This window comes from Pteronotus mesoamericanus, unplaced genomic scaffold (genome assembly GCF_021234165.1).
Source record: "Pteronotus mesoamericanus isolate MK-2021 breed Mesoamerican mustached bat unplaced genomic scaffold, CSHL_Meso_final contig_657, whole genome shotgun sequence".
Taxonomy (NCBI): Eukaryota; Metazoa; Chordata; class Mammalia; order Chiroptera; family Mormoopidae; genus Pteronotus; species Pteronotus mesoamericanus.
Window position 1 is genome coordinate 16339850 of NW_026555229.1, and position 25592 is coordinate 16365441.

A 25592-nucleotide genomic window follows, 5' to 3' on the forward strand; every position below is an offset into this window, starting at 1 on the left:
GAGCTTTGGAGCGCCCTCTAGAGGTCACCTCTCCCCGTTAGCCTTCTGCATCCTTGGCCAAGGACAGGGGCTCCAGATAAACCTTCCCGTTGCAGGACGTAGTTTGTCTCTGAGCACAGCCACACGTCGTCGGAGGTCTGGGGTCCTCTCTCAGGGGTTTTCTAAGGGTGGGACAGCTTCCAACTGGAAGAGAAAGCATCTCCATGAGCGGCTGGCTGGTGGTCCCCCAATGCAGAGAGGCCAGTGCAAACATTTTCTCTCCGTTATAAAAATAGTGGGAAGGGAGGAGAGGAGGGCCTGCCTTACCGGGAAGAGAAAAGTCCGGATACTTCGGCAGCAACCCTTCACACTGCAACACTTTAGGAGAAGGAGCAGGAGGTTGTGTGGACCTAACTCCATATATTCTAATGTAAGAACAGAAGTCAAAGAGTTACACCTTTTATTAATACTTTTAAAAAAGAACAGATGTAATCTATGCAGGTCCCATGTGAGTACAGCATGTTTAGTTCTAATCCCTACCACTTATCCTATAAATAAGGATTCTCATCTCCATTTTACAGAAGGGAGAGCGGGAGCCACACGAGCCACCCTGTGCAGCACCCTGGGGCCTTAGGCTGCGCGCAGGGATGGTGGCCCTGTTGGTGTTTACTGCCACCCTCTGCCTGTCACCTACCAAAGACCACAGGCGGACCCGGGAGAATGCTGGGCATGGTGGGGCATGCAGACTGCCTGGCTGCTAGGCGGGCCTGCGATGACAAACGAGGCCCCAGGGAAAACAAATCAGACACACACGTGGTCCTGGTGCTGGGATGGGGGCAGCTGGGGGCCCCTGGCCCAGACCTGCTCTTCCGCTTTCTGCCTGTGGCTACGCCCCAAGCCAGACTCACTCCTCGTATGGTTTCAGGGGCGCTCTCTTGGCTTGCTCCACGATGTCCAGGAAGTCCCTGTAGCAGTTTCGGGCCATGACGGCGTACCGCGTGGCGCAGCCTAACTCAGTGACCCTGGCTCGCGGCAGGTAGCCCGCCCAGCCAGGGATGGGGGGCTCCTGGAGAGGTTTCTTTAAGTTTTTGCACTCTGTAAAGAGACACCACACTTCCTGAGGGCTTTGAGAAGCCACACCATGGGCAGTGCTCCAGGTTGGCCGGCACCCCAACGGGTCACCCGGGTGAAGCCCTGGGCCGGGCCTGCGGACGTCCTAGCCACAACTACGGCTGGCTGGCTGCTTCTCTGTGCCGGGCGCCGCTGCTGGGGCTGGACACATAGCCTCTCGTTTCATTCTCGTACAAACTGTAGGAAGTTGGTGCTATCATTACCCCCATTTTATAGAGGAGGAGGCTGAGACTTTAAAGAGGTGAGGAGAGACTTGGCCAAGGTCACACAGCAAGGAAGTGGTTGGGCCAAGATTCAAACCCGTGTCCATTTGATACCCAAGTCCTAGCTCTGAAACAGGTCCTGCTGCTTTCTCCGATGGAAAGCTTCAAATATTGCTCTTTGACAGTTCACTTAAGGGAATCAAGAGAAGCATCTGCCCTGGTCAGTGTGGCTCAGTGGGTTAGGCGTCGTCCAACAAAGCAAAGGGTCGCCGGTTTGATTCCCAGTCAGGACACATACCTGGATTGCAGGTTTGGTGTCTGAAAAGGGAGCGTGTGGAAGTCAACTGCTCGATGTTTCTCTCTCACATCAATGTTTCTCTCTCTCTTTATCCCTCCCTTCCCCTTTCTCCAAAAATAAATAAAATTTTTAAAAAATGAGTGAGAGACAGAGGGAAGCATCCAGATCATGATAAATAGTGGGAAGCTGCTTGCAAGTCATGAGCAACTCTGGCTGGCCAGCTGACCTTGGGCAATTTCCCATTTATGAGATGAAAGATTACTGCCCCATTTGCTTCCTCCAGTTGCTGTAAAAATTAGGCCACTGAGCCCCATAACCTCAGAGCTTGAAGGCAGCCTAAGGAGCATCTAGTCCATCCTTCCCTGCCCTGGGTGAAGGAATTGGAGCCCAGAGAGGGGAAGCAACCTGCCCTAGGCCACACAGCAAGTAGTCACAGAGCTGGGCTATAAATCCCAACCTCTTAGGCAAATCGTCTTTGCAATGTCTTGGAAATTTTAAAGCACAAGAACTGTGTTCTTGAAAGTTCCCAAACAATTCCAGCAATAACAATAAAAGCAATCAGTCAATTACTGTTCCTATAAGCCTTTAGACCTGAAAATAGTCCAGAGCAAATCACTGTGGTGATTATTAACATTATATGATTATATTAGCAGTTGTTTTTGTAGCTGTCAGTGCAAAACCCCATCCCGCCCAGCTAGAACCTGGAAGCGCTGGGTTCCAGCCGAGGTCTGACCTCAGACAACGGACATTCCCTCCCAAAGCCTCATGCCCCCTTCTCTACAATGGGAACAACAGCGTCAACCTCACAGGATTGTCGTAAGCAGCTGACGAAATAACCGTGCCCTGCACAGAGAAAGCAGGGACAGCAGCTGTCTGAACATTTGTGGTGACTTACCCGCGGGCTCTCTGTTCCCAGCACCCACCCTGTCCCCAGACCTGTGTCCCTCCCCCCACCCCACCTTTCCATTTTTACTGCCCCTCCCCAGCCCCGCTGGGGATTTGAGAACCGTGCTGGCCTCTGAGCTCTGCAGCAGCTCCATGGGCCTGCCAGGCCCCGCACTGGGGCCCTGGGGTGAAAGGGGCTGCTTTCAGGGAGCTGGTACCCAGACTCAAGGGGTGATGCTGCCGGTTGTACTGGTACAGCACCCGCAGGACCGTCTCCTCAGAGCAGACGGGCTTCAGTCTGGGGGTCCTGGCCACGGAGCAGCGGAGTTCCTCCAACTGGTCTTTGTAGCGTCGCGTTTTCTCCTGGAAGGTTTGCAGACACTGGGTCATGTTGTCCTCGCTGGAGGTGCCCTCGCAGCTCAGGTACGGGATGAAGCCTGTGAGAGCACATGGAATCACAGCCTTCAGCCAGGATGGAGAACCTGCCTGAACGCCCAGAGGCTTGGCCCGCGACCTGGCCCCTCTTCCCTGGCTAGCAACGCTGCATTTCTCCAAAGGCCTTTCCTACGAGTGGAGCTGTTATTTCCCTGGTGGCTGGGCCCTCCCAAGGCCAGGAAAAAATGACCTTGGAGCCAGGGAGGGAAGGCCTGTTCCAACAAAGGCGATGACAGTAATGTTCTTTGATAGCAAAGCCCCCGATGTCAGCCTGAACAGTAAATGGGGAAAGCGTGTAATGGGCCAAAATGATAGAGTGAGGAGTAATTGAAATTATTCGCCTTTTTAGAGAGAAAGCTTATTTTCCTTGACACTTCCCAAAGGCAATTTGGGATCTTTCTTGTTGGACCATCAGGAAATTGCGGGCCTATTAAAAGCGGAGACCTATTACACAAAAAGGTAAATTCATTATCTGCAAGACCCACCCTAGAACAATTTTTCACCATTTCCCAACAAAATAACAGATAATCATTACAATTAGTGTGGGTAAAACACAACTATTTATTTAAACTGGATGCTGAAATCCTAAGCACTGTAATATGGTCACAATGAAACCACTTTTAAAAAACGAACAAATGAGGAAAAACTGGTTAAGGACTTGCTTTTAAACTGCAAAATAAATTCATTGACTCTCGTGACTGAAGCCCAACAGTTTTGCCTTTGTCCTCAGGTAAGGAACACCTGGCTTCAGAGTTGAAAGCAGCCACCGCTGCCCCCTGCATGTTGCAGGAAGCCACCTGTAAGAAGAACCTAATGACTAGACTGAAGTCCCCCACCCACCACCCAGAATCCCCAGCGCCTGGGCAATTAAAACATCCCCTGATGTCATGGGGGACGACAGTAGGAAGCCAGGGGCCTTGCCCCATGGTTTCTCCCCCACCAGGGCCTATTTTGATCAGCATGGATTTTATAAAATTGCACAAACGTACACACACAGGGACACAAGCTGCCTTTATGGAGCCTTGCTAAGGGCTGAGATATTTTAAATAGGTTGTGTACATTGATTCCTTCAATCCTCACCACAATCTTTTTTTTTTTAAGATTTTATTTATGTTTAGAAGGAAAGTGAAGGAGGGAAACATCAATGTGATTGCCACTCATACGCCCCCTACTGGGGACCTGGTCCACAACCCAGGCACGTGTCCTGACTGGGAATCAAACCAGCGACCCCTTGCCTCGCAGACTGGTGCTCAATCCACTGAACCACACCAGCCAGGGCTAATCCTCACCATAATCTTATTTTAAAAATGTATTGTTACCCCACGCAGTTGTTTGAACTATGTCCCCCAAATACATTTACACAAGTTCTCACCCCAGTACCTGCAAATGTGACCTTATCTGGAAATAGAGTCTTTGCTGATGTAATTAAGGGTCTTGAAATAAGATCATCCTGGATTTAGGGTGGGTCCTAAATTCAATGCCTGGTGTCCTTATAAAAGGAAAGGACAGAGAGATTTGAGACACACAGACACCGATGGCACAGGGGAAAAGGCCACAGGAAGCGGCGTGTGGAGAGGGAGGCAGAGACTGCAGGGGCGCACCCACAAGCCAAGGAATAGCCTGGGCCACCAGCAGCTGCAAGAGGCGAGGAAGGTCCTCCCCTGGAGCCTTTGGAGGGGTCACGGCCCTGCCGACACCTTGATTTCAGACTTCCAGCCTCCAAAGCCGTGCGATGACAAATACACCCATTTTGTGAAAATATCTACTTTCCCTAGAGAGGTAACTTACACACAGGCGATGGCCAGGCAGACACTTGACCGTTAGTTTGTTAGAACCCGGAGCCTGTTCTCTTAATCAACCAGTAGGACAGGGGGCAGCTGGGCAACCTTGGAATAGGGCCCCTGCATCTCCCCTCCTAAGATCACCTGCATATGAGAGCCGACCGGGGTCACTGGATTTGTCATGGAGACGGATCTTAGTAAGTTCTCAGGAGCCCAGAAGCCTTTCGGCAGGCAAACAAATTGTCCAGGTGCCAAGGACTATGGCATTAGCTGGAATACAGGACTTTCAGTGCTAAAACTGGGACGATTCTGGGCAAACCAGGGCGGCTGGTCACCTTCCCCCTAGGGGATGCATGAAGGAATGGGACCATCAGCACAGTTCCACTGCAAAACTTGAGAAAGCCCGAATTGGGAAGAAGGACAGGGCCTTAACTATGCTCACGGCACTGTGTCTATTCTGGTCCAAATGCATTTGATGGGCCTTCGTTCAGTGCTTCCTGCCTACCAGGTCATGTCCTGGGGGATTTGGCCAAAGGGATATTTCTCCATTTATCAGAACGCAGTTATCAGCCGTCTTCAGCAATGGGGTGCTCTTAACAAGTATCTCAAAAGCTAAAGTGCCTGCACTGGCCCCGTCAGCCAGACAGACATGGGCCGTGGGCCAGAGCAGGGACAGTAACCGGGACTGTGACTCTCGGGGCAGGCCTGTCCCTGCAGCGCACGGCGCCACTTACCGCTGTATCCTGATGTGATCGGCGGCTGCCTCATGAAGGGCTTGGAAGGCTCCATGCTTTTGCTCTCTGCTCATAAAGGGAGGAGGGAATGAGACCCTCACCAAGGGTCCCTGCTTTAAGAACTCACTTCAAGTGAGCGAGGACCCTTGGGAGTCGAGGGGCCTCGCCAGGGGGCTGGGATGGAGGGGCAGTTTCACTTTCTTACACAAAACCAGGAGATGTTGCTGGTTTCCATCGCAGAACCAGGGGGCTCCCCCCTCACGTGAGCTTGTATAACAGGTGTGCCGATCACCACCCGCCAGTCGCCCGTGGCCCAGGGGGCCTTCCCTACGCACCCCCATCTGACAATCATGAGCTGTATACAAACGATGGCCACCAACTGTGATGGAGGTTAGAAATCGAAAGATGAGCAAGAGGCAGGAGCCCCCATGGAAGACTTAAGAACTTTGGGGGAGGGGAAAGTTGAGGCACCCTCAGCCCAGAGCCTTGTTTTACCAAGGGAGAGCCAGGTCTCTTTTGCCGCCCGCCACCACCCCCCTCAGAACACCTGGCAGGGTCTGGAGCTATTTGGGGTTTTCACCACTAGAGGAGAGGGTATTATTGGTATCTGTGAATAGAGGCCAAGGATGTCGCTCAAGATCCTGCAAGCACAGGGCATCCCCACAACAAGGGATGAGAGCCACTTCTGGCTAAAGGGACCAGAAATCCCAAAAGGCTGGCATGGAGTCCAAGGTGGTCGGGCAGACGGTGGCGGGGGACCTCTGTAACATCAGTATGTGTGGAAGCTGTTCCAGGGCCAGGCCCCGCCCCTCTCCAGGGACTGCCTTCGGCGCCCCCGCCCCAGATGGGAGGGGCACAGCATCTCATAGGGCCTGGTAGGCCAGGCCCTACCCCCGCACACCCCACCCCTCATCTCCTAAAAGTGATGTCCTCCCACCAGGACAAGCAGCCTCGGGGGGAGGGGAAGGCCACAGTCAGGGTCAGCAGGCAACGCTGGGAATTTTTAAAGCAGTTCAGACATTGATAGATGCTCGCTAGGGCACATGGCTGACTAGGGGCTGCATTCTCATTAAATCCTCACAGCCACCCTAAGTGTTAGTTCCAATAGGGGTCCCCATTTTATTGAGGAAAACACACACACACACACACACACACACACACACACACACACACACACATTAAGTAACTTGTCTGAGGGTTGTCACGTCCAAGGAGGTATGAGCGGACTCTGAGCGGCAGGATTTTGCCCAAAAGTGAGCCGCGGGGAAGGGCGCAGCACCCAGTGCGTGGTGGCGGTCGGGGCAGCAGCGGGTAGCCCCGAGGCCTGCCTGGAGGAGGTAGGAGGGAAGAGCTTGGATGGGAGATGTGCTAGGGGGTTGGGGACCGGGCAATGAGTTCTGCAAGCACGGATACAGGCGGCGCCCTTCCTTTTCCCCACTATCTCCCGAGTCGCTCACCTGTGCCAGCCTAGATGGGCCCAGGCTGCTTCTGGTCCCAGCCGACCTCCGCCCCGCCTCCCCGCCTTTGTGCGCTCACCACCGGCCCTGGGGGAGGGGAACGGGGAACGGGAGAGTCCGGCTCCCCAGGCTGCACCTGCCCCTTCCTCACCGCCCGCAGCCCCACCCGAGGGCAGAGGGGCAGGTGAGCCCGAGTGAATTTAGGGGTCGCTTCCCGCTATGCCTCGCTCAGGAGTAGCCCCACCAATACCTGGTCTCCCAGGCTGATCTCTGTTCTCAGTCTCCCCGCGCCGGGCCCTCTGGGCTCTGGAATTGCGGGGCGCGCGAAAGGATCTAGGTCAAACCGCCTTTTAGTAATGTGGCCACCGGACGGCCTGCGTTGGGGCCCCAGGTCCTCGTGGGAGGAAGAGGGTCTGCGGGAGCAGTCCTGCCTCCCTCCCTCTTGCGGAGTCGGGCCCAAGACTCAGCGCCTGGGTGCGAGACTGGCCAGTGCAGGAAGCAGCCAGGCAAGGGGCGGAGGCCCGTGTCCCTGGCGGCTTTCAGGTACAGGTGCTTCCCTTGGGCTTCTCCCACGAGTCCCCAGCCCTGTCTCTTAGAGAAGATGGAGTTTCAGCTGGCGGGACAGGTACCAGGGCAGAAAGGGGCGATGTGCCACAATGAAGGGTTGCCCGGGCCGGTGGGGCTAGTCCTCTGTAACCATCCCCATCTTATGGGCACCGAGGCAGGGCTGAACCTTCATGTCATTGGATTGGCACCCAGATGTCCACTGTGTGACTCAGGATGTGGGGATTCGTGGCCTTTACGGAGGCGGGGTCCCAGCCCCTCCCTGTACAGAGAAGGAAGTGGAGGCCTGACTGGAAAACAGTGCCCTGGACGCTATATTCCCATACTCATTTGTCTGCTTACTGCACCTCCCAGCCTTCCTGCCTCACATCACCCAGAGCCAGCTCTGGAGGGCCATCCAGACACAGAGCCTGGAATAAACCCAAGGCTCTCAGGGGTGTCAGCCTTTTGGCATCTCCGGGCCACACTGGAAGAAGAGTTGTCTTGGGCCATACATTATGTATACAAACACTAATGAAAACTGATGAGCAAAAAAAAGGCTTTAAGAAAATTTATGATTTTGTGTTGGGCCGCGGGCTGTGCTCCCCTGCTAGATGCAGCAGCCAGCTTCGTGTGCCTGCTTGGGATGTCATAGTCACCAGACGTGGATCTTGTGCTTTTTTTTTTTTTATAACCTTCATTTGGGCTCAGTGGTGTTGTCAGTGGCCACCCTGGCTTATCTGCTTTTGCTCTGGCTACACCACTTCCATCCAGGCTGGAGGGAAGGGGGCTTGTAGACAGCAATGGAGCCTTCCTTCCCAGCAGAAAAAAAGGGCCAGTCTCGTTGGAATGCAAGTGACCAAATCTTGCACCGCCTAGGAAAGGACTTGAAAAGTCTATCTCCACCTGAGATGGGAAGCAGGAGGAGGTTGGTAATGATGCATCTAAGATTCCATTTACACATTCAGAGCAAAATAAACAAAGTCTGGGCCACATGAGATCCAGAGTTTTGTTTTATTAGACATCTGTGAAGACAGTTTGCAGATACAACCTTGTCGTGAATTGCTGCAAAGTTCTGTGGAGTCTGAACAAGACCCATTTTAGAATATAGTTCCTTACCCAAGCAGATGAGAGGTGTAACATAACGGCCAACAACTTTTATAGCAGTCACCCAGGGAAGCCATTTCCCAGCATAAATATGCAGCTTAATCACAGCTATTTCGTCTCTACAATGTAAAGGTTCGATCATCGACTAATAATGCATTTTGACTCCTGTTTATATTGGTGCATGCGATTCTTTGCCACCCTGGCTATAAACTAGACCTGGACTCTAAAAGCTAAACTTGATCTAAATATCATTCTAAGGATAAGGCAGGCTCTGTAATCTGGACGCATCTTAGCCATCACTTTGCAAAAAAAAAACGCTTGTATATCTCCTCCCCTTTCTTCTCTTGTCTGTTTTACCTTGTCTCTCATTCAGCCTGTATTAATGCCTGCTGTGTACAGAAGGGCAGTTACAAAGGAAACCCTTTGACAGTTCCACTTCCGAGAAAGGTGAACACCAGGTAATAAGCCGGGGACAACTGAGTGATGTGTCAAGACAACAGGCCTTTTCGAAATTTTCTAAGATTAGAAAATGTATCCAAGTGTACTTATCTCTTGCTTCAACTCTACAATATTTCCATGGGGGGAAGAGGGAGGAGGCACAGATCTGGGGGTTCCCTTTAAGGAGTTCCACTATTGGGGCTACGTCTCTGGGGCCAAAACAAGGTCCAGTAGAAGTATCACCCCCCCCATCTGCTCTCTGCCAACACTACAGATTTCAACCAGCTCATTTTAAGAGAAATATATAGTAGACAAGGAGACATCCTTAATGCAAGGTGGGAAAGGCCTTCCATTATTAGCCAAAAAAAGGGGGACTTGCCTATTTTACCCACACTTCTACTTAATCCAATAGAAAAGTTGGGCCTGTGCCCTACGCCGTGCCTCCCTTTGACCGTGATGCACTGAAAACATCACCTGCGGTGGACCACACTTCGCCCTCAGTCACTGCCCTGCCCCACCAGGGGCGCAAAGAGTTTTCACAGGTTTTTCTGCACACAGTCACTTTGCTTCCAGAACCAGAATGTTCCGCTCTCAAAGACTGGACAGGAGAATCGGTACATTATGATGCTCCTTTAAATATAAACTGTGGCCCTTTGGAAAGGATGTCTGTCTAGAACGGTCTGACGAAGCCATTGACCCAGGTGGCCCATCTGTTCAGAATGTTCTGACCCTGGGCACTTCTGTCTGTCGCTCAGTCTCGCATAGACTGTCCGTAGCTTAGGATCGGTACAAATCGATGAGTAGTCAGCAGAGTTAGGTAATGAAACCATGAAAATTTAAAGGCCGCAACAGAATTCAAAGAGCATTTTTCTTTTTTTAAACAAGAAAAGCACATTATAGAAATAAAGAATCTGTACAATATTCTAATACTGTATGTACATAAAATTACATATAACTAAATAGAAAAGTCTTATTTGTAGAGTATGGCTGGCAACACCAGGACCCATAACACGTAGCTTTTGAAGCGGAGCAGGCAGCAAGAAAACCCTGGCAAACACGCCTGTGTGCCCAGACGAGAGATCCAGTGACGGCGGTGTGACTAGCATCCCCAAGTTCTGTGGTCTGTTGTGTTTCACATTCTAGTAGGGAATTCTGCAGCAGGCGAGGTGACAAAGCGGGCATGTTAAAATGACATTAGAAATGCTATTTCAAATCAGCAGACCAGCTGTGAGGATGGGTTTGTGAATCCAATGTGCACTTGCAGTTAGTTTGCTCATCCTCCCTTCCTTTGTTACGCATGCCCCCAGTGATTTAAAATCGTCCTTGCAGGTGGAAGGACAGCTTTGAACAGACCACACGGGCTGGGAGGTGGAAGGACGGCTTTGAACAGACCACAGGGGCTGGGAGTCAGATTCTTGGTGGTTCTTCCTCTGTCAGTTCCTGGATGTTGGAGAAGACTGTCTTTGCAGGTGGGGACTACAGACCCCACGGGGCGATTCCTCAGTCAGTCCCTTTCCTAGGGCACCTTTTTTCTCACCTCCTTCCTCCCCGAGCCCTTCCTGGGAGGGGTGGATGCGCCCTCCCCGAGCCAGCTGGGAGCCCGGCCCGTTCACAAGAGGGCAGGTGGGGGTCGCTGCTCCTCAGGTGAACCCTTCCCCTCAGGGGGCGCGCAGGGGGTGGCCGGAGGCTGCAGACTCTGGTCTGCCCTTCGGTCTCCCACACAATCCCAGCACGAGGGGTTCTCAAATGTCAGCTAAACCAGTCTCCTGCAGCAGCGTCTCCTGAAAGCTCCAAGGCTTGACTTCCGTTGGTGCCTGGGACAGGGTCCGGGGACCTGTTTTGTCTTGTTTTGTTTTACATACAGTTGGCATATAACACTGTATTAGTTATAACAGTTTCAGGTGTACAATATAGTGATTTGACATTTCCAGGAACCTGTTTTAACCAGCACCCTCAGGTGGGTGAACCGCAAATCTGCTTAAAAAAAAAAAAAAAAACCTGGCCTAATTCATCAAGTAAAGATCTAAGAATTCCTTTTGGACAAAATTTAAAAACTGACCATTTTAATACAACATTCTATGGAATAGATTCACTGCCTGAATATGACCAATATATTTCTTTGGAAATGTAGGAACATGTATAAAGGGCCCATGGACAAAGTCAATGGAGGGAGAACTGTAAGTGGTAGGTCGGGGGTGGGTAGGGCAGGGGAGAGTAACGGGGAGAAAACAGGGACAACTGTAATTGAACACCACTAAAAAAATTTTAAAAATAAAATAAAAATTTAGGTCAATAAAAAAAAAATGTAGGAATAAAGAGCCAAAACTTTCACGGGGCCGAGGTGGTAAGTAAGCTGGGAGGAGGGAGTTAATTTAAAATATGCACCTTTTCCAAGGTAAGGAGCTGTTCCAGATACCTAGGCTTGGTGATTGCTATGAACAAGGGAAAATGAAAACTTGTTTTCTCAAAAAATCCTACTAAGGTTAACTAGAATGACCTATGAATTCAGAAATCAGGATCCAGCGTTCTGATGCCTGAAATTACACAGCATGTGATTTCAGGATGCGTCGGTAGCTCTTTAACATCCATTCCCATCGACGCGAGTCTTCTCCTGCTGGTAAGTTGAGGCAGCAGCTCCCTCGCTCACGCAAGCCCTGGAGGATTGGTCAGGGCTACAGGTATTCTGCTGGAACCTGTCTGGGGTTTAAATCACGAGGACCGAAAACAGCGCCCAGGGTAGGCGGTCTTCTCCCACCTGCTACAGACGCGCCAATCTCCCACTGAGTCTCCACTTCTCATCACGTGACGTGGAAAAGCAATGAACTGCAAATGGGTGGCATTTTATATTTGACTGCCCCCCCCCCCCAAAAAAAAAAAGAAAAAAGAAAAGCCTCAGAAAGATGAAGAATCTCCTCCTGGCTCAAGGCTCTCATTTCGATCCAGAAGGACGGTGGTGGAGCATCCTGAGTTCTGCATAACGAGGTGCGCTCAGAGCGAGCCCAGCCATGGGGCAGAGATGCACGGGGTCCCCTGCAGGGCGGGCATTCCGCCGCGGGGACCGACGGACACCAGCTGCTCTTCTGGGATCCTTGCGTTTCTTATTCCTGACCCCCAATCTTAATGTCCCGGCAGCTTCTCTGACTCAAGCGTGCCCTCAAAAACCTCTAATTATTTCTAGCCCTGGTCTCGTCTTCCCTGCTGAAATTCAGGTGGGCAATGTCAAGGGTCAAGGGCAGGGACAGGACAGTCAGGGCTGAGGTCGGCAGATGCAGGTGAGCTGAGTCCAAGGGGACAGGCGACGGGGAAGGCCAGTTAGTAATTTAAGAAGTCGATCCCAACCTTGACGCTCTTTGAGGTGGCTATGTCGATGGCGGTGGCCTTGATCTCGGTGTCCCCAAACTGCATGAGGGTCTGGATCTCCCTCCGGGCGGGCACGGCAGTGCCGCTGGTCCCCGTGAGGTCCAGGCGGAGAGTGCCGCACTTCTTCACCCCGGGGTCGGTGATGAAGCTCACGCTGTCGCACTCAGAGCTGTAGATGTTGATGACGATGACGAGCTGGGAGGGTTTGGCGGGGGTGTAGCTGCGCTTGACCAGCTCGCCCAGGGCCACAGACTGGTCGGCGGAGATGAACTTGTCGAAGACGTCAGTGCACCAGCGGGTGCCGTCCTTCACCAGCAGCTTCTCGGGCGGGTGCTTGCCCTCCACGTAGCGGTTCAGCACGCCCACCCCGTAGGTGAGCGGGGACCGGCGCACCTTGATGACAGCGGGGTCCAGGCCGAAGAGGACGGCGCCCTTGAGGATGGTGAGGCCCACGTCCTGGGGGATGATGATGCGGCATTTGTCCCCGAAGGCCGTCTGGACCGCCTGCTGCAGGAGGGGGGCCTCGGCAAAGCCGCCCACCAGGAAGAGGAACTTGACAGTGGACACCTCGGGCTTCTGGAACAGATCCCCTGAAAAGCAAGAGGGAAGGACAACAGCCTGTCGCCAAAGCCAGCAGCCAAGGTGGGGTGGGGGGCTGAGAATGTGGGGAATGGGCACAAGCATGTGGGCCGGCTGGAGGGCGGGCTGAGTGTGGCCAGGATTTTTGTAGAGCTCGTCTTTTAAAGGAAGGGGTTTGTTTGCACACCAATATGCTCAGGAATAAAAACCGAAGCTACTGCTAAGCCGAAGCCCACCTTCACAGACAGAGAGTGACCATGTTAAGTAGCCATTGTTATGCACAAAGGAAAACAACTAACCCTCAACCCTGTGGTTCTGTTAAGTCAAGACAGGCTCTTTAGTTTTCATACACGTCCCAACCCACCCCTAGGGGTTGTGATCCCCGGTGAGTCTCCTGTGTGTCCCTGGACAAGGCCGCTGAGACAGAAGACAGCAGCACAGCCAGACTCCGTCCCCCTTCCTGTGGGGACCTTTCTTTGGTTCACACGACAGTTCCTTCTCCCCGGCAAGGGTCACGGGTCCTAAGTTTTCCACATCAAGCAAAGACTGTACATTCTTTAGGGCCTGTGGCTGGAGGGGGACAGTGCTACAGAGCTCTCAGCTCTGACTGGTGGAGCCATGGGAAAGCCCAGGGGAAGACAGACCCTCGGCTGCTCTCAGTACCTGAGGGGCAGGACCTGGTGCCTGTGCCCAGCAACTGCCCAGGTACATGCTGCCGGCCCCGCCTGCCTGCCAACCTGACTTCACGTGCAGGGTCGGCCACCCTGGAAAGTCAGTCCCCATTCGGGGCTCCACCCCGGAGCCCCCGAGCCCCCGAGCCCTGGCCGCGACTTACGGAGATGCTCGATGATGCTGTCGATGGTCGGCTTGAAAAGGGCATTCATGGCATCGGGGCTCATCCTCAGCATCCCCTGCGAGGACCACTTCACGAAATCCACACTGCGGGCCGCGGCGGAGAGGGAAGCAAGCGGTGAGTGTGCGAACTGTGCCCGCAGACGCAGACAGGCATAGGCATAGGCGTGGGGCTGGCAGAAAGGGGTTTCAGAGTCCTCGGAACTCATCTAAACTTCCAGGACCTCGACCCTTAGAAGCGCCCACGCTAAGGCATGGCCTCTTCTGCTCCTTCTGCCTTCCGCGGTGGCCAGCCGTCCCCTGGGAGGGTGGGAGCCAGTGTCTCGGGCAGAGGACAGCAGATACACGCATCTCTCCCTTTCAATGACCACGTTTTGATTCAACAGGAGTTGGATGCGAGTGTGTTAAAGGCCCAAATGACGTGTCCTCCTGTGATGCGTAAGGATGCCTCTGTGCTCAGGTGCAGCCCTGCAGGCCCCTGTCCCGTGACGGTGAGAAGCCTCGCCCTGCCGGTGTCCCTCACTGTCTCTGTCAAAGGAGCGGCACGCCCAAAGCAGCGGCGCGGAGCGGAAAGGGAGCCGGGCACAGGGAGCCGAGGCGGCTGGGCCCCGTCCGGCCCCCGCCACGGGGCTGCTGAAGGACTTTGGGCCAGGATTTTCTCTGAGCCCCCGGCTTCTCGTCTGCAAATCAACGATAATGCCACTTTCCCTACCTCCCTCACAGGGGTTGTTGTGAAGATGCGGTGGAATGCCCCGTCTGTGGAAACAGTTTGGAAACTTTGTGGTGCCAAAGGAATGCCGGTGGCTGCTGAGGGCAGGGTGCACCCCACCTCCGCTCAAGTTTAGAAGGACCAAACAAATGCTGTCTCTGTCCCTGAAGCAAAGCACATACCAGCCGCCTCCCAGCCTCACATTCTAGATGCTGCCGTGTCTCACAGACCAGGAATTCTTTCCATGGTCTAGGCCAAAGGACAATGTGGTGTGGCGTGGCGCGACCCAATGGCTGGCCGCGGCCAGTCTCCCCAGCGAGAGCCGGCAGGCCCCAGAACTATGCAGGCAGGACTCGGGGGACAGCTAGAAGCACGTGCCTTCTGCAGGGGACCTGGGGCAGGGAGAACATTAGTCTCATTAGAGGCTGGGACCCTGCTCCTAAGGCACAGAGACCTGGAGTCAATCTACTTGGTTTCCCACTAAGAGGAACCAGGGCTTCTTAGAGAAACAACCAATTACAGGCGTGGCAGGGGATGCACAAGGTAAGTCAGGGGTACCTTCACTGACCACAAGGCGAATACTGTTAGAGGCCACAAAGGTCATGTCGATAGGACACGGGAGCCAACCCGAAGAGGCTCCCACGGGCCAAGATGGGACAATTTGAGCATCACTAATGCATGGTTTACAACGCATCAAATATGCTTAAACCCATGGATTCCTAATGATACTCTCCCTGTGCTCCTGCCAAGAAAAGAGTTCATTTGTCACTTTGGAGGATGCTATGAAGTCAACAGTTTTTTAAACAAAAATCTTACCAATGGGAAGGAAGAACCCAGCATGTGTCTTGTCTTTCCCACTGACCTATACTTTAGGGCAACCAAAGAGTGGCGGCGAAGTTTCTCCCTGCTCCACCCCCTGGAGTGTCCTGAATCCAGCGCAAGCCCCACTCACTTGCTCTTCCTCAAGGCGTGCTCCACACTGTGCCCGCGGAACTTCTTGTAGTAGTCGATGAAGGAGAAGGGCAGGGTGATGTTCAGTGGGTTAGTTCGGTCCGGGGCGGCTGCCCTTTTGCGAGACTCAAATGCGATCATCAAGTCGACCCAGGCCGCAGGACGCTTGATTTTGAACTGTTCGATAAAATCCTCTCCAAATATTTTACACAGGAGTTTTTCAAATTCATAATCTACTCCTAAGGATCCATAGGGTCCACCTGCGTCAAGAACAAAGTGGAGCCCACTGCGTTACAGACGGCGAGAACCGAACCCAGACCCTGGGAGACAGCCTGCCCTGTTCTTTCTGCCCCTGCGCGGGGGACTGCAAGCTGCGCCTTCACTTAGGTTCTTCTCATTACTCATGCAGGAACCTGTTTGAAATCAACTGCTTTTTAAATAAAATCAGTACATTGAAGTAACTAAAGAGTGCTGTGGTTTTCCCAGCCAAGCCACCCAAGGACAGGATCAGGAAAACAAGCAGACCTCGCTTGGTCCCTGTGGTCTACTCATCGCCCCCACTCAACCAAGGGAAGGAGCCTGACCTTTGGTTTGGCCATCTTGACCCAAGTCCAGGTGTCCTGGGACCATCCCAGAAAACGTAGCCACAGCACCAAGTTGTAAGTGACACCAGGTTTCCGTCACATCCTTCCACAACTTTCAGAAGCAAACTCTCTTGGCTAGGAGCTGAAACAGGCTCACTTTTTGCCAAAACCCATGTTACGGTGGTTTGCATTTTAGAGGAGATTTAACTGTGCGTTGCTTTCCAACTTTACATAAGCCCCGGTACCGCCTCCTGCCTACTATCCCACATGCAGGTGGCAGGAGACAATGAGATGCCTGGGGAAATCTGAAACGAGGGAAACGACTCAGCAAGGAGAGAGTCAGCCATGCAGGCGCTCACCTGTTGCTTTGTACAATTCTTTAAGGTGTCCCTCGGGTAACCGTATCTGATGGACTGTCAGGTCTACAGTGCCACCGCCGCTGTCCACAACCACGTATTTGTCACCTAGTTAAAAAAAAAACAAACAAACAGCCATCCTTTACATAGACCACTTGTCAATGCATCCTGAAACAAGCGGTGGGTGATGACCTGTACACCCAACGCTTCTCATTAGTACAAGGGGTTTGCCAATGAGCTGCACAGCGTTATTCATGACTGAAAAGAAGCCGATAATGTTTGCTAGTGCCGGTTAGCATGGATGATGAAGATCCCAGAGGCGTGGCTCTTGCAGACTAAAGCATTCATGTCACATGCTGCTGCATACCTGGCATGTCCAATGGACAACTTCCTGCCACGTGAATAGTGCCATGAAATGACCTGCTGTTTAACAGAAGACTTATTCTGGAGCGGTTGAATTCCAATCCCTACCTTTCTTCTAAAGAGTCTACGTGGTTTTAAAACATGCAAAATTACAGCTCCAAAAAAAGCCCTCCTTGGGCGAGTAGTTTTTAAAACCACTTGATTTTGAATATTTTCCAAAAGTACAAAAGGAACAAATAGGAAAGCATTTGTGCTAGCAGCACACGCGCACACAAACACATACACACACACACACACACACACAAATCCAGCAAAGGCAAAGGACATTCAAGGACGCTACCTTCCTCCAGCTCGGACCAGATCTCTCCTATGACATTCTCCACCAAAAAGGTCCGGCTCTGCCGATTACGCCGTATGTGTTCCTTAGCTAGTGGCCGACAGAAAGAAAACGGTGACGGGTAAGAAGGCATGAAAAAGCGGACAGTCAGTCATCTGCAGTCAGTGGAGGCCACAGCATGAGGAGGTTTAGGGACAGAACATTTAGTGAAACGTGATCAAAACAGTTCCATGAAGACAACACCAGGAATTACCGAGCAAGTAGCTGTTGCCACCGGCCTTCCTACATTCATCTGCACGGCAGCTTTAGGCTGGACCCTGCTGAAAAGCTCCCCTGGATGAGAGCCCCATCTTCCGGTGACATGTGGGGAGGAATGGGTTAATGAAATAGGCCAATTTCCTTGCTTTGCTGTCCCAGGGAGGAAGCTGCCTGCCAAACAGCCTTCAGTGCGCTTGGTTAAATAGTTTCACATCAACTCTGATACAAGGAAAGTGGGGCATGTTTTTCTAATCTGGATCCCTGATAAATGGGACCGGAGCCATTTCCTGACCTTTTTGAAGTCAGTATGCTCGCTGGCCACAAGGTGGCGCGCTTGAAACTAGCCAAGCCCAGCACCACCTTCTCCCTAAGCACTGAGGGACAGTAACTGGCTGTGGCTCCGGGTACCTAGTGGCTGTGTGACAGACACCATGCACGGGGGACTTCATCTCCCACTGGCCTTCCGACAGCCCTGGGAGGCAGACAGGGCACAATCATCGACCCTTGTCAAGATGAGGAAAGCAGGTCAGGGAGGGATGGGGCTCGCAGTTCCCACACTGCCCTGCAGCCCGAAATTAACCCTGCGACCAGGGACCCTCATGCTGCTGAGAGTTCACAATTTAAAGCGAAGTCTGAAAAAGCAGAATACAAGTGCGAAGAAGGGGGAAAGGTGCAGTGAAAGGATACATGGCGGGCAGCAGGGCATAGCCAGGGTGGGCATTCGGGCAACTCAGCCCCCCTTCGCCTCAGCTTCCTCACTCATAAAACAGGGATGGTAACACTCGGCCCCAGTTCCTCAGAGGCAGAGCAAGGGCTGGCTCTCTGGTTTGTCCTGAGCAGCCAGAGTGACCCTGCTCACCGTAGGTGATCACGAAGGTAAAGCACCGCGTCCGCGACCTGGTGCCCAACAAATGCTCGCCACCACGCACGACTCAGAGCAACCACCTATTCCACAGGCCCAGGCTCTGTCCCCAGCTCTGCGGCCCCTTCCCCCACTTTGTCCACACCCATTTCTTCAGTCCCTAAGCGGGCGCTGCAGACTTTGAATTGCTCTACAAATCTGTCCGCTGCTGTTTATCCAATAAAGGACCCTTGACCCTCTAGCCTTTCAGCAGGGAGCAGTGTTTGCAAAACAACATTTTCTCCTGGGATTAGAATGGCCAGCGCTGGGCCAGCTCTGAGTTCCTCAGGCCCTGGTTTATGGCGGAGAGGCCGCCCCCGGAGTGGAGAGCCCCTGCAGGCCTGGGAGGGACCCCCGGACTCGGGGCTCCTCTCCTGTTCCCAGCGCCGGCTCCAGGCGGATTTCTATTGCAGATCTGGTAGTGGCATCTGGTCTCCTAAAACAATCTAGATGACTGACAAAATGGCCCTCATAAAAAACGGCCAAGCGAAGCTAACAAAACATGTTCTGAGCTCTCAAAAAATTATCCCATTTTTCAGGCAAATTAAGTCCATTTGGTGAAAATGTATCCTTTACTGATCTCATTAAATCCTCCTGGATTAAAAAAAAACAACTGACAGCAAACGCTGTGGGGCTGGGGGCGGGGCGCTGACCCGGTTCTCCACTGCAGTGCCCACTGGGAGTCCCCTCAGGGCAGGGGACGGCCGGGGGGTGGAGGGGGGGTCTCAGGGCACTGGGTCCGCCCGGGGTACCCCTGATTAAGTGCTCTGCCGGGCCTCCCCGGGCAGCGCCCGATCCTTCTGGGAGAGAGGCTCTAACTGCAACCCAAGGCCGAGATGGAACCCTTGCCTCTGTCAACAATTTGAAGATTTAAAAAACCATCAAGATGCTCTGAGCACAGGAGACAACAGCAAAGGCCACAAGGCACTGGACACAGACACAGAGCAGTGTGCGGGGAGACAGGACGTGTGAAAGGAAAGGAAACTGAAACTGAGCTCTCAGGGAAGGCAAACATGCAAAAACAGTTTTCCCCTCACATGTGTTATAATTAGGAAGTAGTAAGAAGAGCTAACTACTTCTTACGTATTTCTTTTTCTGACCAACTAATTACCAGCAAGTAAGACAAAAACCCAGTCATTCCTCTTTTTTCTAATTAAAACAACGAAGGTGGAAGTTTAAATAAGTGCATCGTCCTGAAGATGGAGAAGGACGCAGTCGACCCAGGCGGCAGTAAGGCTGACCTCGGCACGCGCTGAGGCCGCGCGCGGCTGGGAAGGGCAAGGCAAGCCCTCAGACTTAAAGGGAAGCCTGTTTGCACACTTTCCGGGAGCACCAGATATGAGGCGTGAACACACAGCCTTGGCGGGCTGAGGCGGCGGCTTGGTGACCGTGAGCTTTGCGCCACTGCCATGTGGCTGAGGCTCACAGACTCCCTCGTCCTGGGTGGACATGCAGGGCGCACCTCCAGGGCAGCATTACCCTGTGAAAGGGAACAGGAGAGGCCCCAGGGAACCGGCCGGCAACCTTCTGGGCAGGAACATGCACCTGCTAAGGGTGCGCCTGGGTCCAAGGTCCTGGGTGTGCCTCGGGTGTGGGGACCAAGGAAAACTCGGGAACGAGGCTACAGGGGGCTGGGACAGGCCCGCTCACGTCACCCCTCTCCTTCTGGGCTTGGCTTCTCAGGTGGGTGACAGGTGGGTTTTTGTCCTCGAGGGCCTCACTGGGGACAGAGCCCAGAGCTGTGCGCCACCCGCAGCATTCCGATCCGCTTCCCCAGTCCCTCACAGCGGTGGGCTGGCCCTGACCTAAGGGGTCTGCAAACGCCATGGCCCTGAACAGACCCACAGAGCCTGGGCCGCCAGGGAGAACAGTTCTGGGGGCCAGACTGTGACCCACTTACATACAGGTAAGTATGAGAAAGTCTCTTAAGGTCCCTCTTAAATCCCTTCTTAAGTCCGCAAGTCTCCTTAGGCAGGCGACCTTTTCCAAAGCTAAGTGAGTTATCAGCCGGGTCAGGAAAAATCAGCCCTTTCCATCTGTAGTTGAAACTCTTGCCAGGTTTATAGCTAAAACACATAATGAGCTCATCACACACCAAGCGGCCTCAATGAGTGAGTCAGCAGTAAGTCAACAGTCTTAATGGAGGAATTACTAACAGGCAGATGGGATTAGATTAAGAATCAGTTAACAGACAAGAAAGATTAAGAGCTTAGTAAAATGCAAGGCCAAGGACTGCTCTCGGGCCCCCCTCAAGTTTCTGGAAAGAAGGGCCCTCCCCGCCAAGGCAGGTGGGGGTGGGGTGATGAACCAGGGTACCCACTGCCAAGTTTACGGGGACCCCATGGTGGGCCGGGTAAAGGGGGGCTGAGCACAGAGATGCTTAACGCCAACCTCTCTGGGAGCACCTGGATTCTTCTACAGCACTAAGTGCGTTTAAATCACAGAGGCCCAGACACATGCAGGGGCGGGAGGGGAGAGAGCAGGGAGGGGGAGAGAGAGAGCAGAGGTACCCTGTGCAAACCCAGCTCCTACTGTGTCTCTGGAGCTGTACCCGTTGACCGCGGCCTTGCTGCTCAGCTCGATCATCTGGTGCAGCCGCAGCTTCCGGCAGTAGATGGAGGCCGCCTCGGGTTCCAAGGCGATGATGAGCTGCTCTGCATTCTCGGGGGAGGCCAGGCCTGCCTGGAAGACAGAGGCAGGGGCTGGGACCCGGGCTCCCGGGCTCCGAGGACACCCACGCCTGGGGGGACATCCCCAGGAAAGGGACACCCACGCTCTGCCGGTCTGAGAAATTCCCTCCACGGGCCTCTGCAGGGCTTCAAATTGGCAGTGGCTGGCTGCTGGGCCCTATCCCAGGCACCCAAACACTGCGGAGTGGCTGAAGAGACCGTCTGAGCACCCTGGGAAAAGCCGCCTGCATCTGGGGCTTGCTTAGCCCAGAACTGAAAAGCACGAGGGGGAAAGGCCCAAACATTTAGAAAAGCGTTATCAGACGGGAGGCCAATGGTCTGGTTTGGCTTGTAACAGGCCAGTGTGACCGAGTCAGAACGAGCCCCAGTCTTTGCTGGCCGAGGACAGCAAGGGCCCATTGCCAGACCTCCGCTACGCAGGCATCTGATTTTGCTGGACACAACTCTGACCAGGAGGGCTCCAGGGGTCCAGGAGCAAGCCCCCCAGAATCAACACAGCACCCCCTTTTCTGGAGTGTGGGCGCAAAGGCAGCTGGCAGTCATCTTGTCCCTTTAATAGCAGCATTGTTTCTGCCGTGACATCTGGCTCGTCCCAGTCACGTTCCTCCGGACGTGCAGAGGGCCAGCCTGAGAGTCTCTACGGTCACCCTGCTGAGGGTGCTCAGGGAAAGGAGCCTGGCGTGGCCCCTAGCAGGTCCCTGCCCACCTCTCATGGCTTTGACCTTGAGCCCCAGGTCCAGCGTGCTTGTCAGCGCTGTTCAAGCCCACGGGGTTTCCTTGGCCGCCTGCCTGATGGAAAACGGAGGCGTGCTTCGTCCCTGCCAGCGCAGTGTTTGTTGTCTTTGGTCCCATTTCCTAGGGAACCTTGCGATGCTGTCCTGGTGCCACACCCACTTGGTAGAAGGCCCCTAGTTCTACACCCAGCTCATGAGGTTTAGTGGCCTCACCCTGTGGGCCAGGGGTGGAAGGTCTTTCTAACGTCACGCATGCACAATGACCTCTCACGAGGAGGAGCCGGCCTGCAGTCACTGGTGGAGGGAGCTTAGGAGGTGCAATTGTTGGGTGGGAGCGGGGCCCAGGTACTGATGTAAGAAATGCAAAGGGCCTTCGGGACCTTCGTCCAACTCCTCCACTTTATGCAGAAACCAAGGTTCAGAGAGATACGGTGAGAAACTGGCCCCGGTTTCTTGGGACATGGACCTCTGAGTTCCTTAAGTTCAAAGGTATCCAACCCCTAAGTGGCAGAGCAGGCGCAGGCCCAATCTGGTGCCTTGCCGCCTGGCTCTTTACTTGGTTCTCAGCTCACCTGGTCTGAGTGAGCCCAGCTACTGGGGAGGGGCCCAGGCCCTCGGGGGGACTGGGGCAAGGCTCCCCGGAGCCTCGAATGCTCCCCCTCAACTGGCTTCGAGGTACAACCTCTACCCCTTTACTCTGGGACAGCACCCAATGACACGCTACCTACACTTGCCTACATCATACCCAACATGAACCGACTAGTTACGTCTTCCTGAGAAACCCTCCGCAGGCAGGCGACTGCACATCTCCACTTTGCTGATACCAGGCGCCTAAAGCAGGTGGTAAAACTTCTGGAAGAACGACTTCACAAAACCAGACAGAACCACCCATGCGTCCGGCCCCATCCACAGGAAACCTGCCTCCTAGTCCCTTGTCCCCTTGGCTGTGGCCATCAGCTCGGTCTCTGAGTCGAAGAGGCGGGGTCTGCCCTCAGCTGACATGGGTCAACGGGCCACAGACACAGATGTGTGATGAGGTTTCCTGCTGCTCCCTATTCAAGGATTAAAAGTCCCCTGCCCCCAGCCTCTCTCACAGGGTCCCATCAGACACCCTTGGCACAGAGATAGCTGAGGTTTCAGTACCCAATGAAAGAGGACATGGGTTACACACCAAAGTGCCACCAGAAATGGTCAGACCTCTGAACTTTCACGCCCGGATCCCAGAAGAGGAACCTCAAAATAAAACCAAGAGGAGCCCCTTCTAAAGGACAGCGCTCACAGGTTCACTCTTCCACCTTCATGGGTTTCGGCCGCTTCAAAGTCAAGGAGCAACGGGAAGAGAAGCTACCAGGCCGGCCTCCCACAACACGGGTGAGGAAGGGAAGACGAGCCAGGCCTAACTGCATCAGACTCTTCAGGACAGAAGATAAACTTGGGCGGCAGGTGGGACCCGCAGAGAGCCGGAGTGGCGCCCAGGGACTCAGAGAGAATGAGGAAAGGCAAAGGCCCTGTCCACTCAAAAGGCACATCACTGCCATCACGTCCCACAGGGATGTCAACCTGCCAGGCAGCCCCTGTGTGGCCAGGCAGCGCCACAGGGCCTGGGCCTGGGCCTGGAAGTGGGGTACGGACTCGGGCGAGGGGGAGCGTGGGCAGAAAGAAGAGCAGACAGTAGACGTCATTCCTTTGCACACCTCGCCTGAAATTCTGAGCAGAACCTGGACTTAGATGTGAAATATCTACGTAGGGAAATCACATCAAGAAGACAAGAGGAGTGAAGAGCCTTGAGCAAAATTCCCCAGCTCTAAGTGTCCAGGTGTGCCTGACACAGCCCCCTGGGGGGATGCTCCTGCATCCGGAAAACGTACAAGACCCCGGGGACCCGAGTGCCTAAAACAGCGTGGCTGCACCCGGTAGGCGAGGCCTCCCATCTGTCTCCCCAGCTGGGCTGGCCTCTGTTCCACAGCTAAAGCTTTGGCCCATTTCCACGGGGGGTTCCGACGGTCCTCAGGAGAAGACGCAAACAGGAAGTGGAGGTGAAGAGGACCCCCAACCGAGGGCGGGAGGCCAGGTCAGAGTACGGCCAGGCAGTGTGTGAGAGACCCAGGACGGAGGAGCCATCCTCATTTGTTTGAGCCAGCCCGTCACGCTCCCCAGTGGGAGTGATGAGGCTGCGCCCCCACCAGCAGCTCCCAAGGTGGCCACAGCAAAAAGTCTAGGGACAGAAAAGAGGATGCAGCTGGCTCCGGACAGATCCATCTCCCCAGGGAGGGGTCCCGGGGCTGCTTGTGGATTCTGAGAAAAGCAGGAAATACAAGAGAATCTGCCAGACTCAAAAACTCAGCTGGCTTTATCTCTGGGCGGCGGGTCTAGTGCCCAGATGTGCAGGTTTTGTGTGGGCTTGTTTCTGCATAAACACTGTCTCCTCAGCAGAAGCCCCCTGACCAGCCCGACAGCTGTCAGGGGACCTGGGGGCCATTTGCCTGGGATCAGTCCAGGGTCACCTGAAGCAGAAGAGCGCTCTCTTTGATTTTGCCAGTCTTGCCTCTAGCGCTGGGGCCCCATGGCTTCTATGCTGGTGCGAGCTCTCCCTCTGCTGGGGCCCACGTAGACATGTCTGGACTCTCCAGCAGGCAAGTATTCTTGCTCCACAGCACACAGTAGGGGCTCAGCGAGGAGCTGCTACATGAATGAACTGAGCATCTGTCCAGCCAGAATCCTGTTCTGCAGTTTCCCGGCGCTCCCCTCTGCAAAGCTGAATGAGAGCGAGCATTCCGCCGACATGACCTGGGGACTCTGCCAACGGAAAGTGTCTGCACCAAGAGCACGCTACCCCATTGGACTCCTCCGCGCATCTGGGGCAGCGGGAGAGGAGCAGCAGGTGGGCGACTTCAGGGAGGCCAAGGACATGGGCGTCTACACTGACTACACTGCTCCTCTGCCCTGCAGTCAGCTAGAAAAGTCCACCAGGGCTGTTTACACTGAGAGAAAGACCAGATGGCTGAGTGCTCCACTGGCCCAGCGTCACGCAGCAAAGGGCTACAGCTGCACCGGCTCTGGGTGTCATGGGGTTGTTGTTGTTTGGGGGGTGTGTGTGTGTGTGTGTGTGTGTGTGTGTGTGTGTTTCTTTGTATGATTATTTTTCACTGCAATTTGTTCAGAAAGGGAGGCAAATGCAAGCTGCAAATCTGTGTTAGATGAAACCATCCTATGTAGGGAAACAGTATTTATTTAACAGGTTCTGGAACCTACCTAGAGCTACACAATTTAGGCAAAATGCCTCCAGAAATAACCTGGTCTGTTTCCTCCATGCAGCCCTCAAGGCTCAGTGGAACTGCCTCCCATTCTAGGACTCTTCTGAAGACCTTAGTGGGGGGGATCAGCTGTTTTTTCTGCTACCACCTTCCCACTGAATGCTTGCAAGGGTCTAAAGATTCCCTGAGGCTGTGAATCATAAAAGAAGAGATTTGACCTACTTTTTCAACAAGCACTTGACACAAGAGGAGATTCCGGAGTCTCACAGATGAATCTGTGTTTTGTAAAGTGCAGCCCTCACTGGCAGTGAATCGCAGGCCTCTGGGCCAAGCCCCAGAACTGTCCGCTCCAGGCCTGCTTCTCCCGTGGGTGACGCTGCCCAGGGTGTCATCTCCTGCTCCGCAGCCAGGCCTCTTCCTCCTCCACCAGGCTGGTGGCAGGAGAGGCTCAGGAGAACCACAGGACTGTGCCATGTACTTTGGATCTGGGAACCTTCCACGGGCCCAGAAGAAGGGGCTCCGTTTTCACATGCAGGCACGTTGGACACGGCCAGTTTCCCTGACCATCCTACCCCCTCCTTCCGGCTCTTCTCCCTGAAGCCAGGCTGATGGGTAGCACTTTGAGCGGGAGAGTTGATGGGCACTGTTGGATCTCAGAAGCTGGGTGGGCCAA

At 53.8% G+C, this 25592-nt stretch overlaps 2 protein-coding genes across 2 annotated transcripts in view; both read right to left on the bottom strand.

Annotated features, from left to right (window-relative positions):
• Window positions 1–37: 37 nt before the first annotated feature.
• SPMIP5 (sperm microtubule inner protein 5) lies at window positions 38–5501 on the bottom strand. Its single transcript, XM_054581769.1, has 5 exons — window positions 5447–5501; window positions 2715–2933; window positions 888–1074; window positions 307–404; window positions 38–183 (listed from the first exon to the last, which is right to left on the bottom strand). Exons 1-5 carry the CDS (start codon window positions 5499–5501, stop codon window positions 38–40), a joined length of 705 nt encoding a protein of 234 aa, XP_054437744.1.
• A 5921-nt stretch (window positions 5502–11422) lies between these two features.
• Window positions 11423–25592, bottom strand: part of HSPA12A (heat shock protein family A (Hsp70) member 12A) — a 136149-nt gene continuing 121979 nt past the window's right edge. Inside the window, exons 8-13 of the mRNA XM_054581230.1 lie at window positions 20752–20923; window positions 17086–17172; window positions 16386–16490; window positions 15444–15702; window positions 13766–13869; window positions 11423–12941 (exon numbers count right to left, since the gene is read on the bottom strand). Coding sequence (XP_054437205.1) covers window positions 12304–12941; window positions 13766–13869; window positions 15444–15702; window positions 16386–16490; window positions 17086–17172; window positions 20752–20923 — 1365 coding nt within the window. The 3' untranslated portion in view covers window positions 11423–12303. The remainder of the gene's footprint in view (window positions 12942–13765; window positions 13870–15443; window positions 15703–16385; window positions 16491–17085; window positions 17173–20751; window positions 20924–25592) is intronic.

Bases quoted from the DNA above. Each gene is read 5' to 3' on its own strand.
- SPMIP5 (XM_054581769.1), bottom strand. From the start codon at position 5,501: ATGGAGCCTTCCAAGCCCTTCATGAGGCAGCCGCCGATCACATCAGGA. The intron at 1,075-2,714 runs GTACCAGCTCCC...GTCTCTTTACAG, and splicing joins GCATCACCCCTTGAGTCTGG to AGTGCAAAAACTTAAAGAAA. The intron at 184-306 runs GTAAGGCAGGCC...TTTCTCTTCCAG, and splicing joins TCCGGACTTTTCTCTTCCCG to TTGGAAGCTGTCCCACCCTT.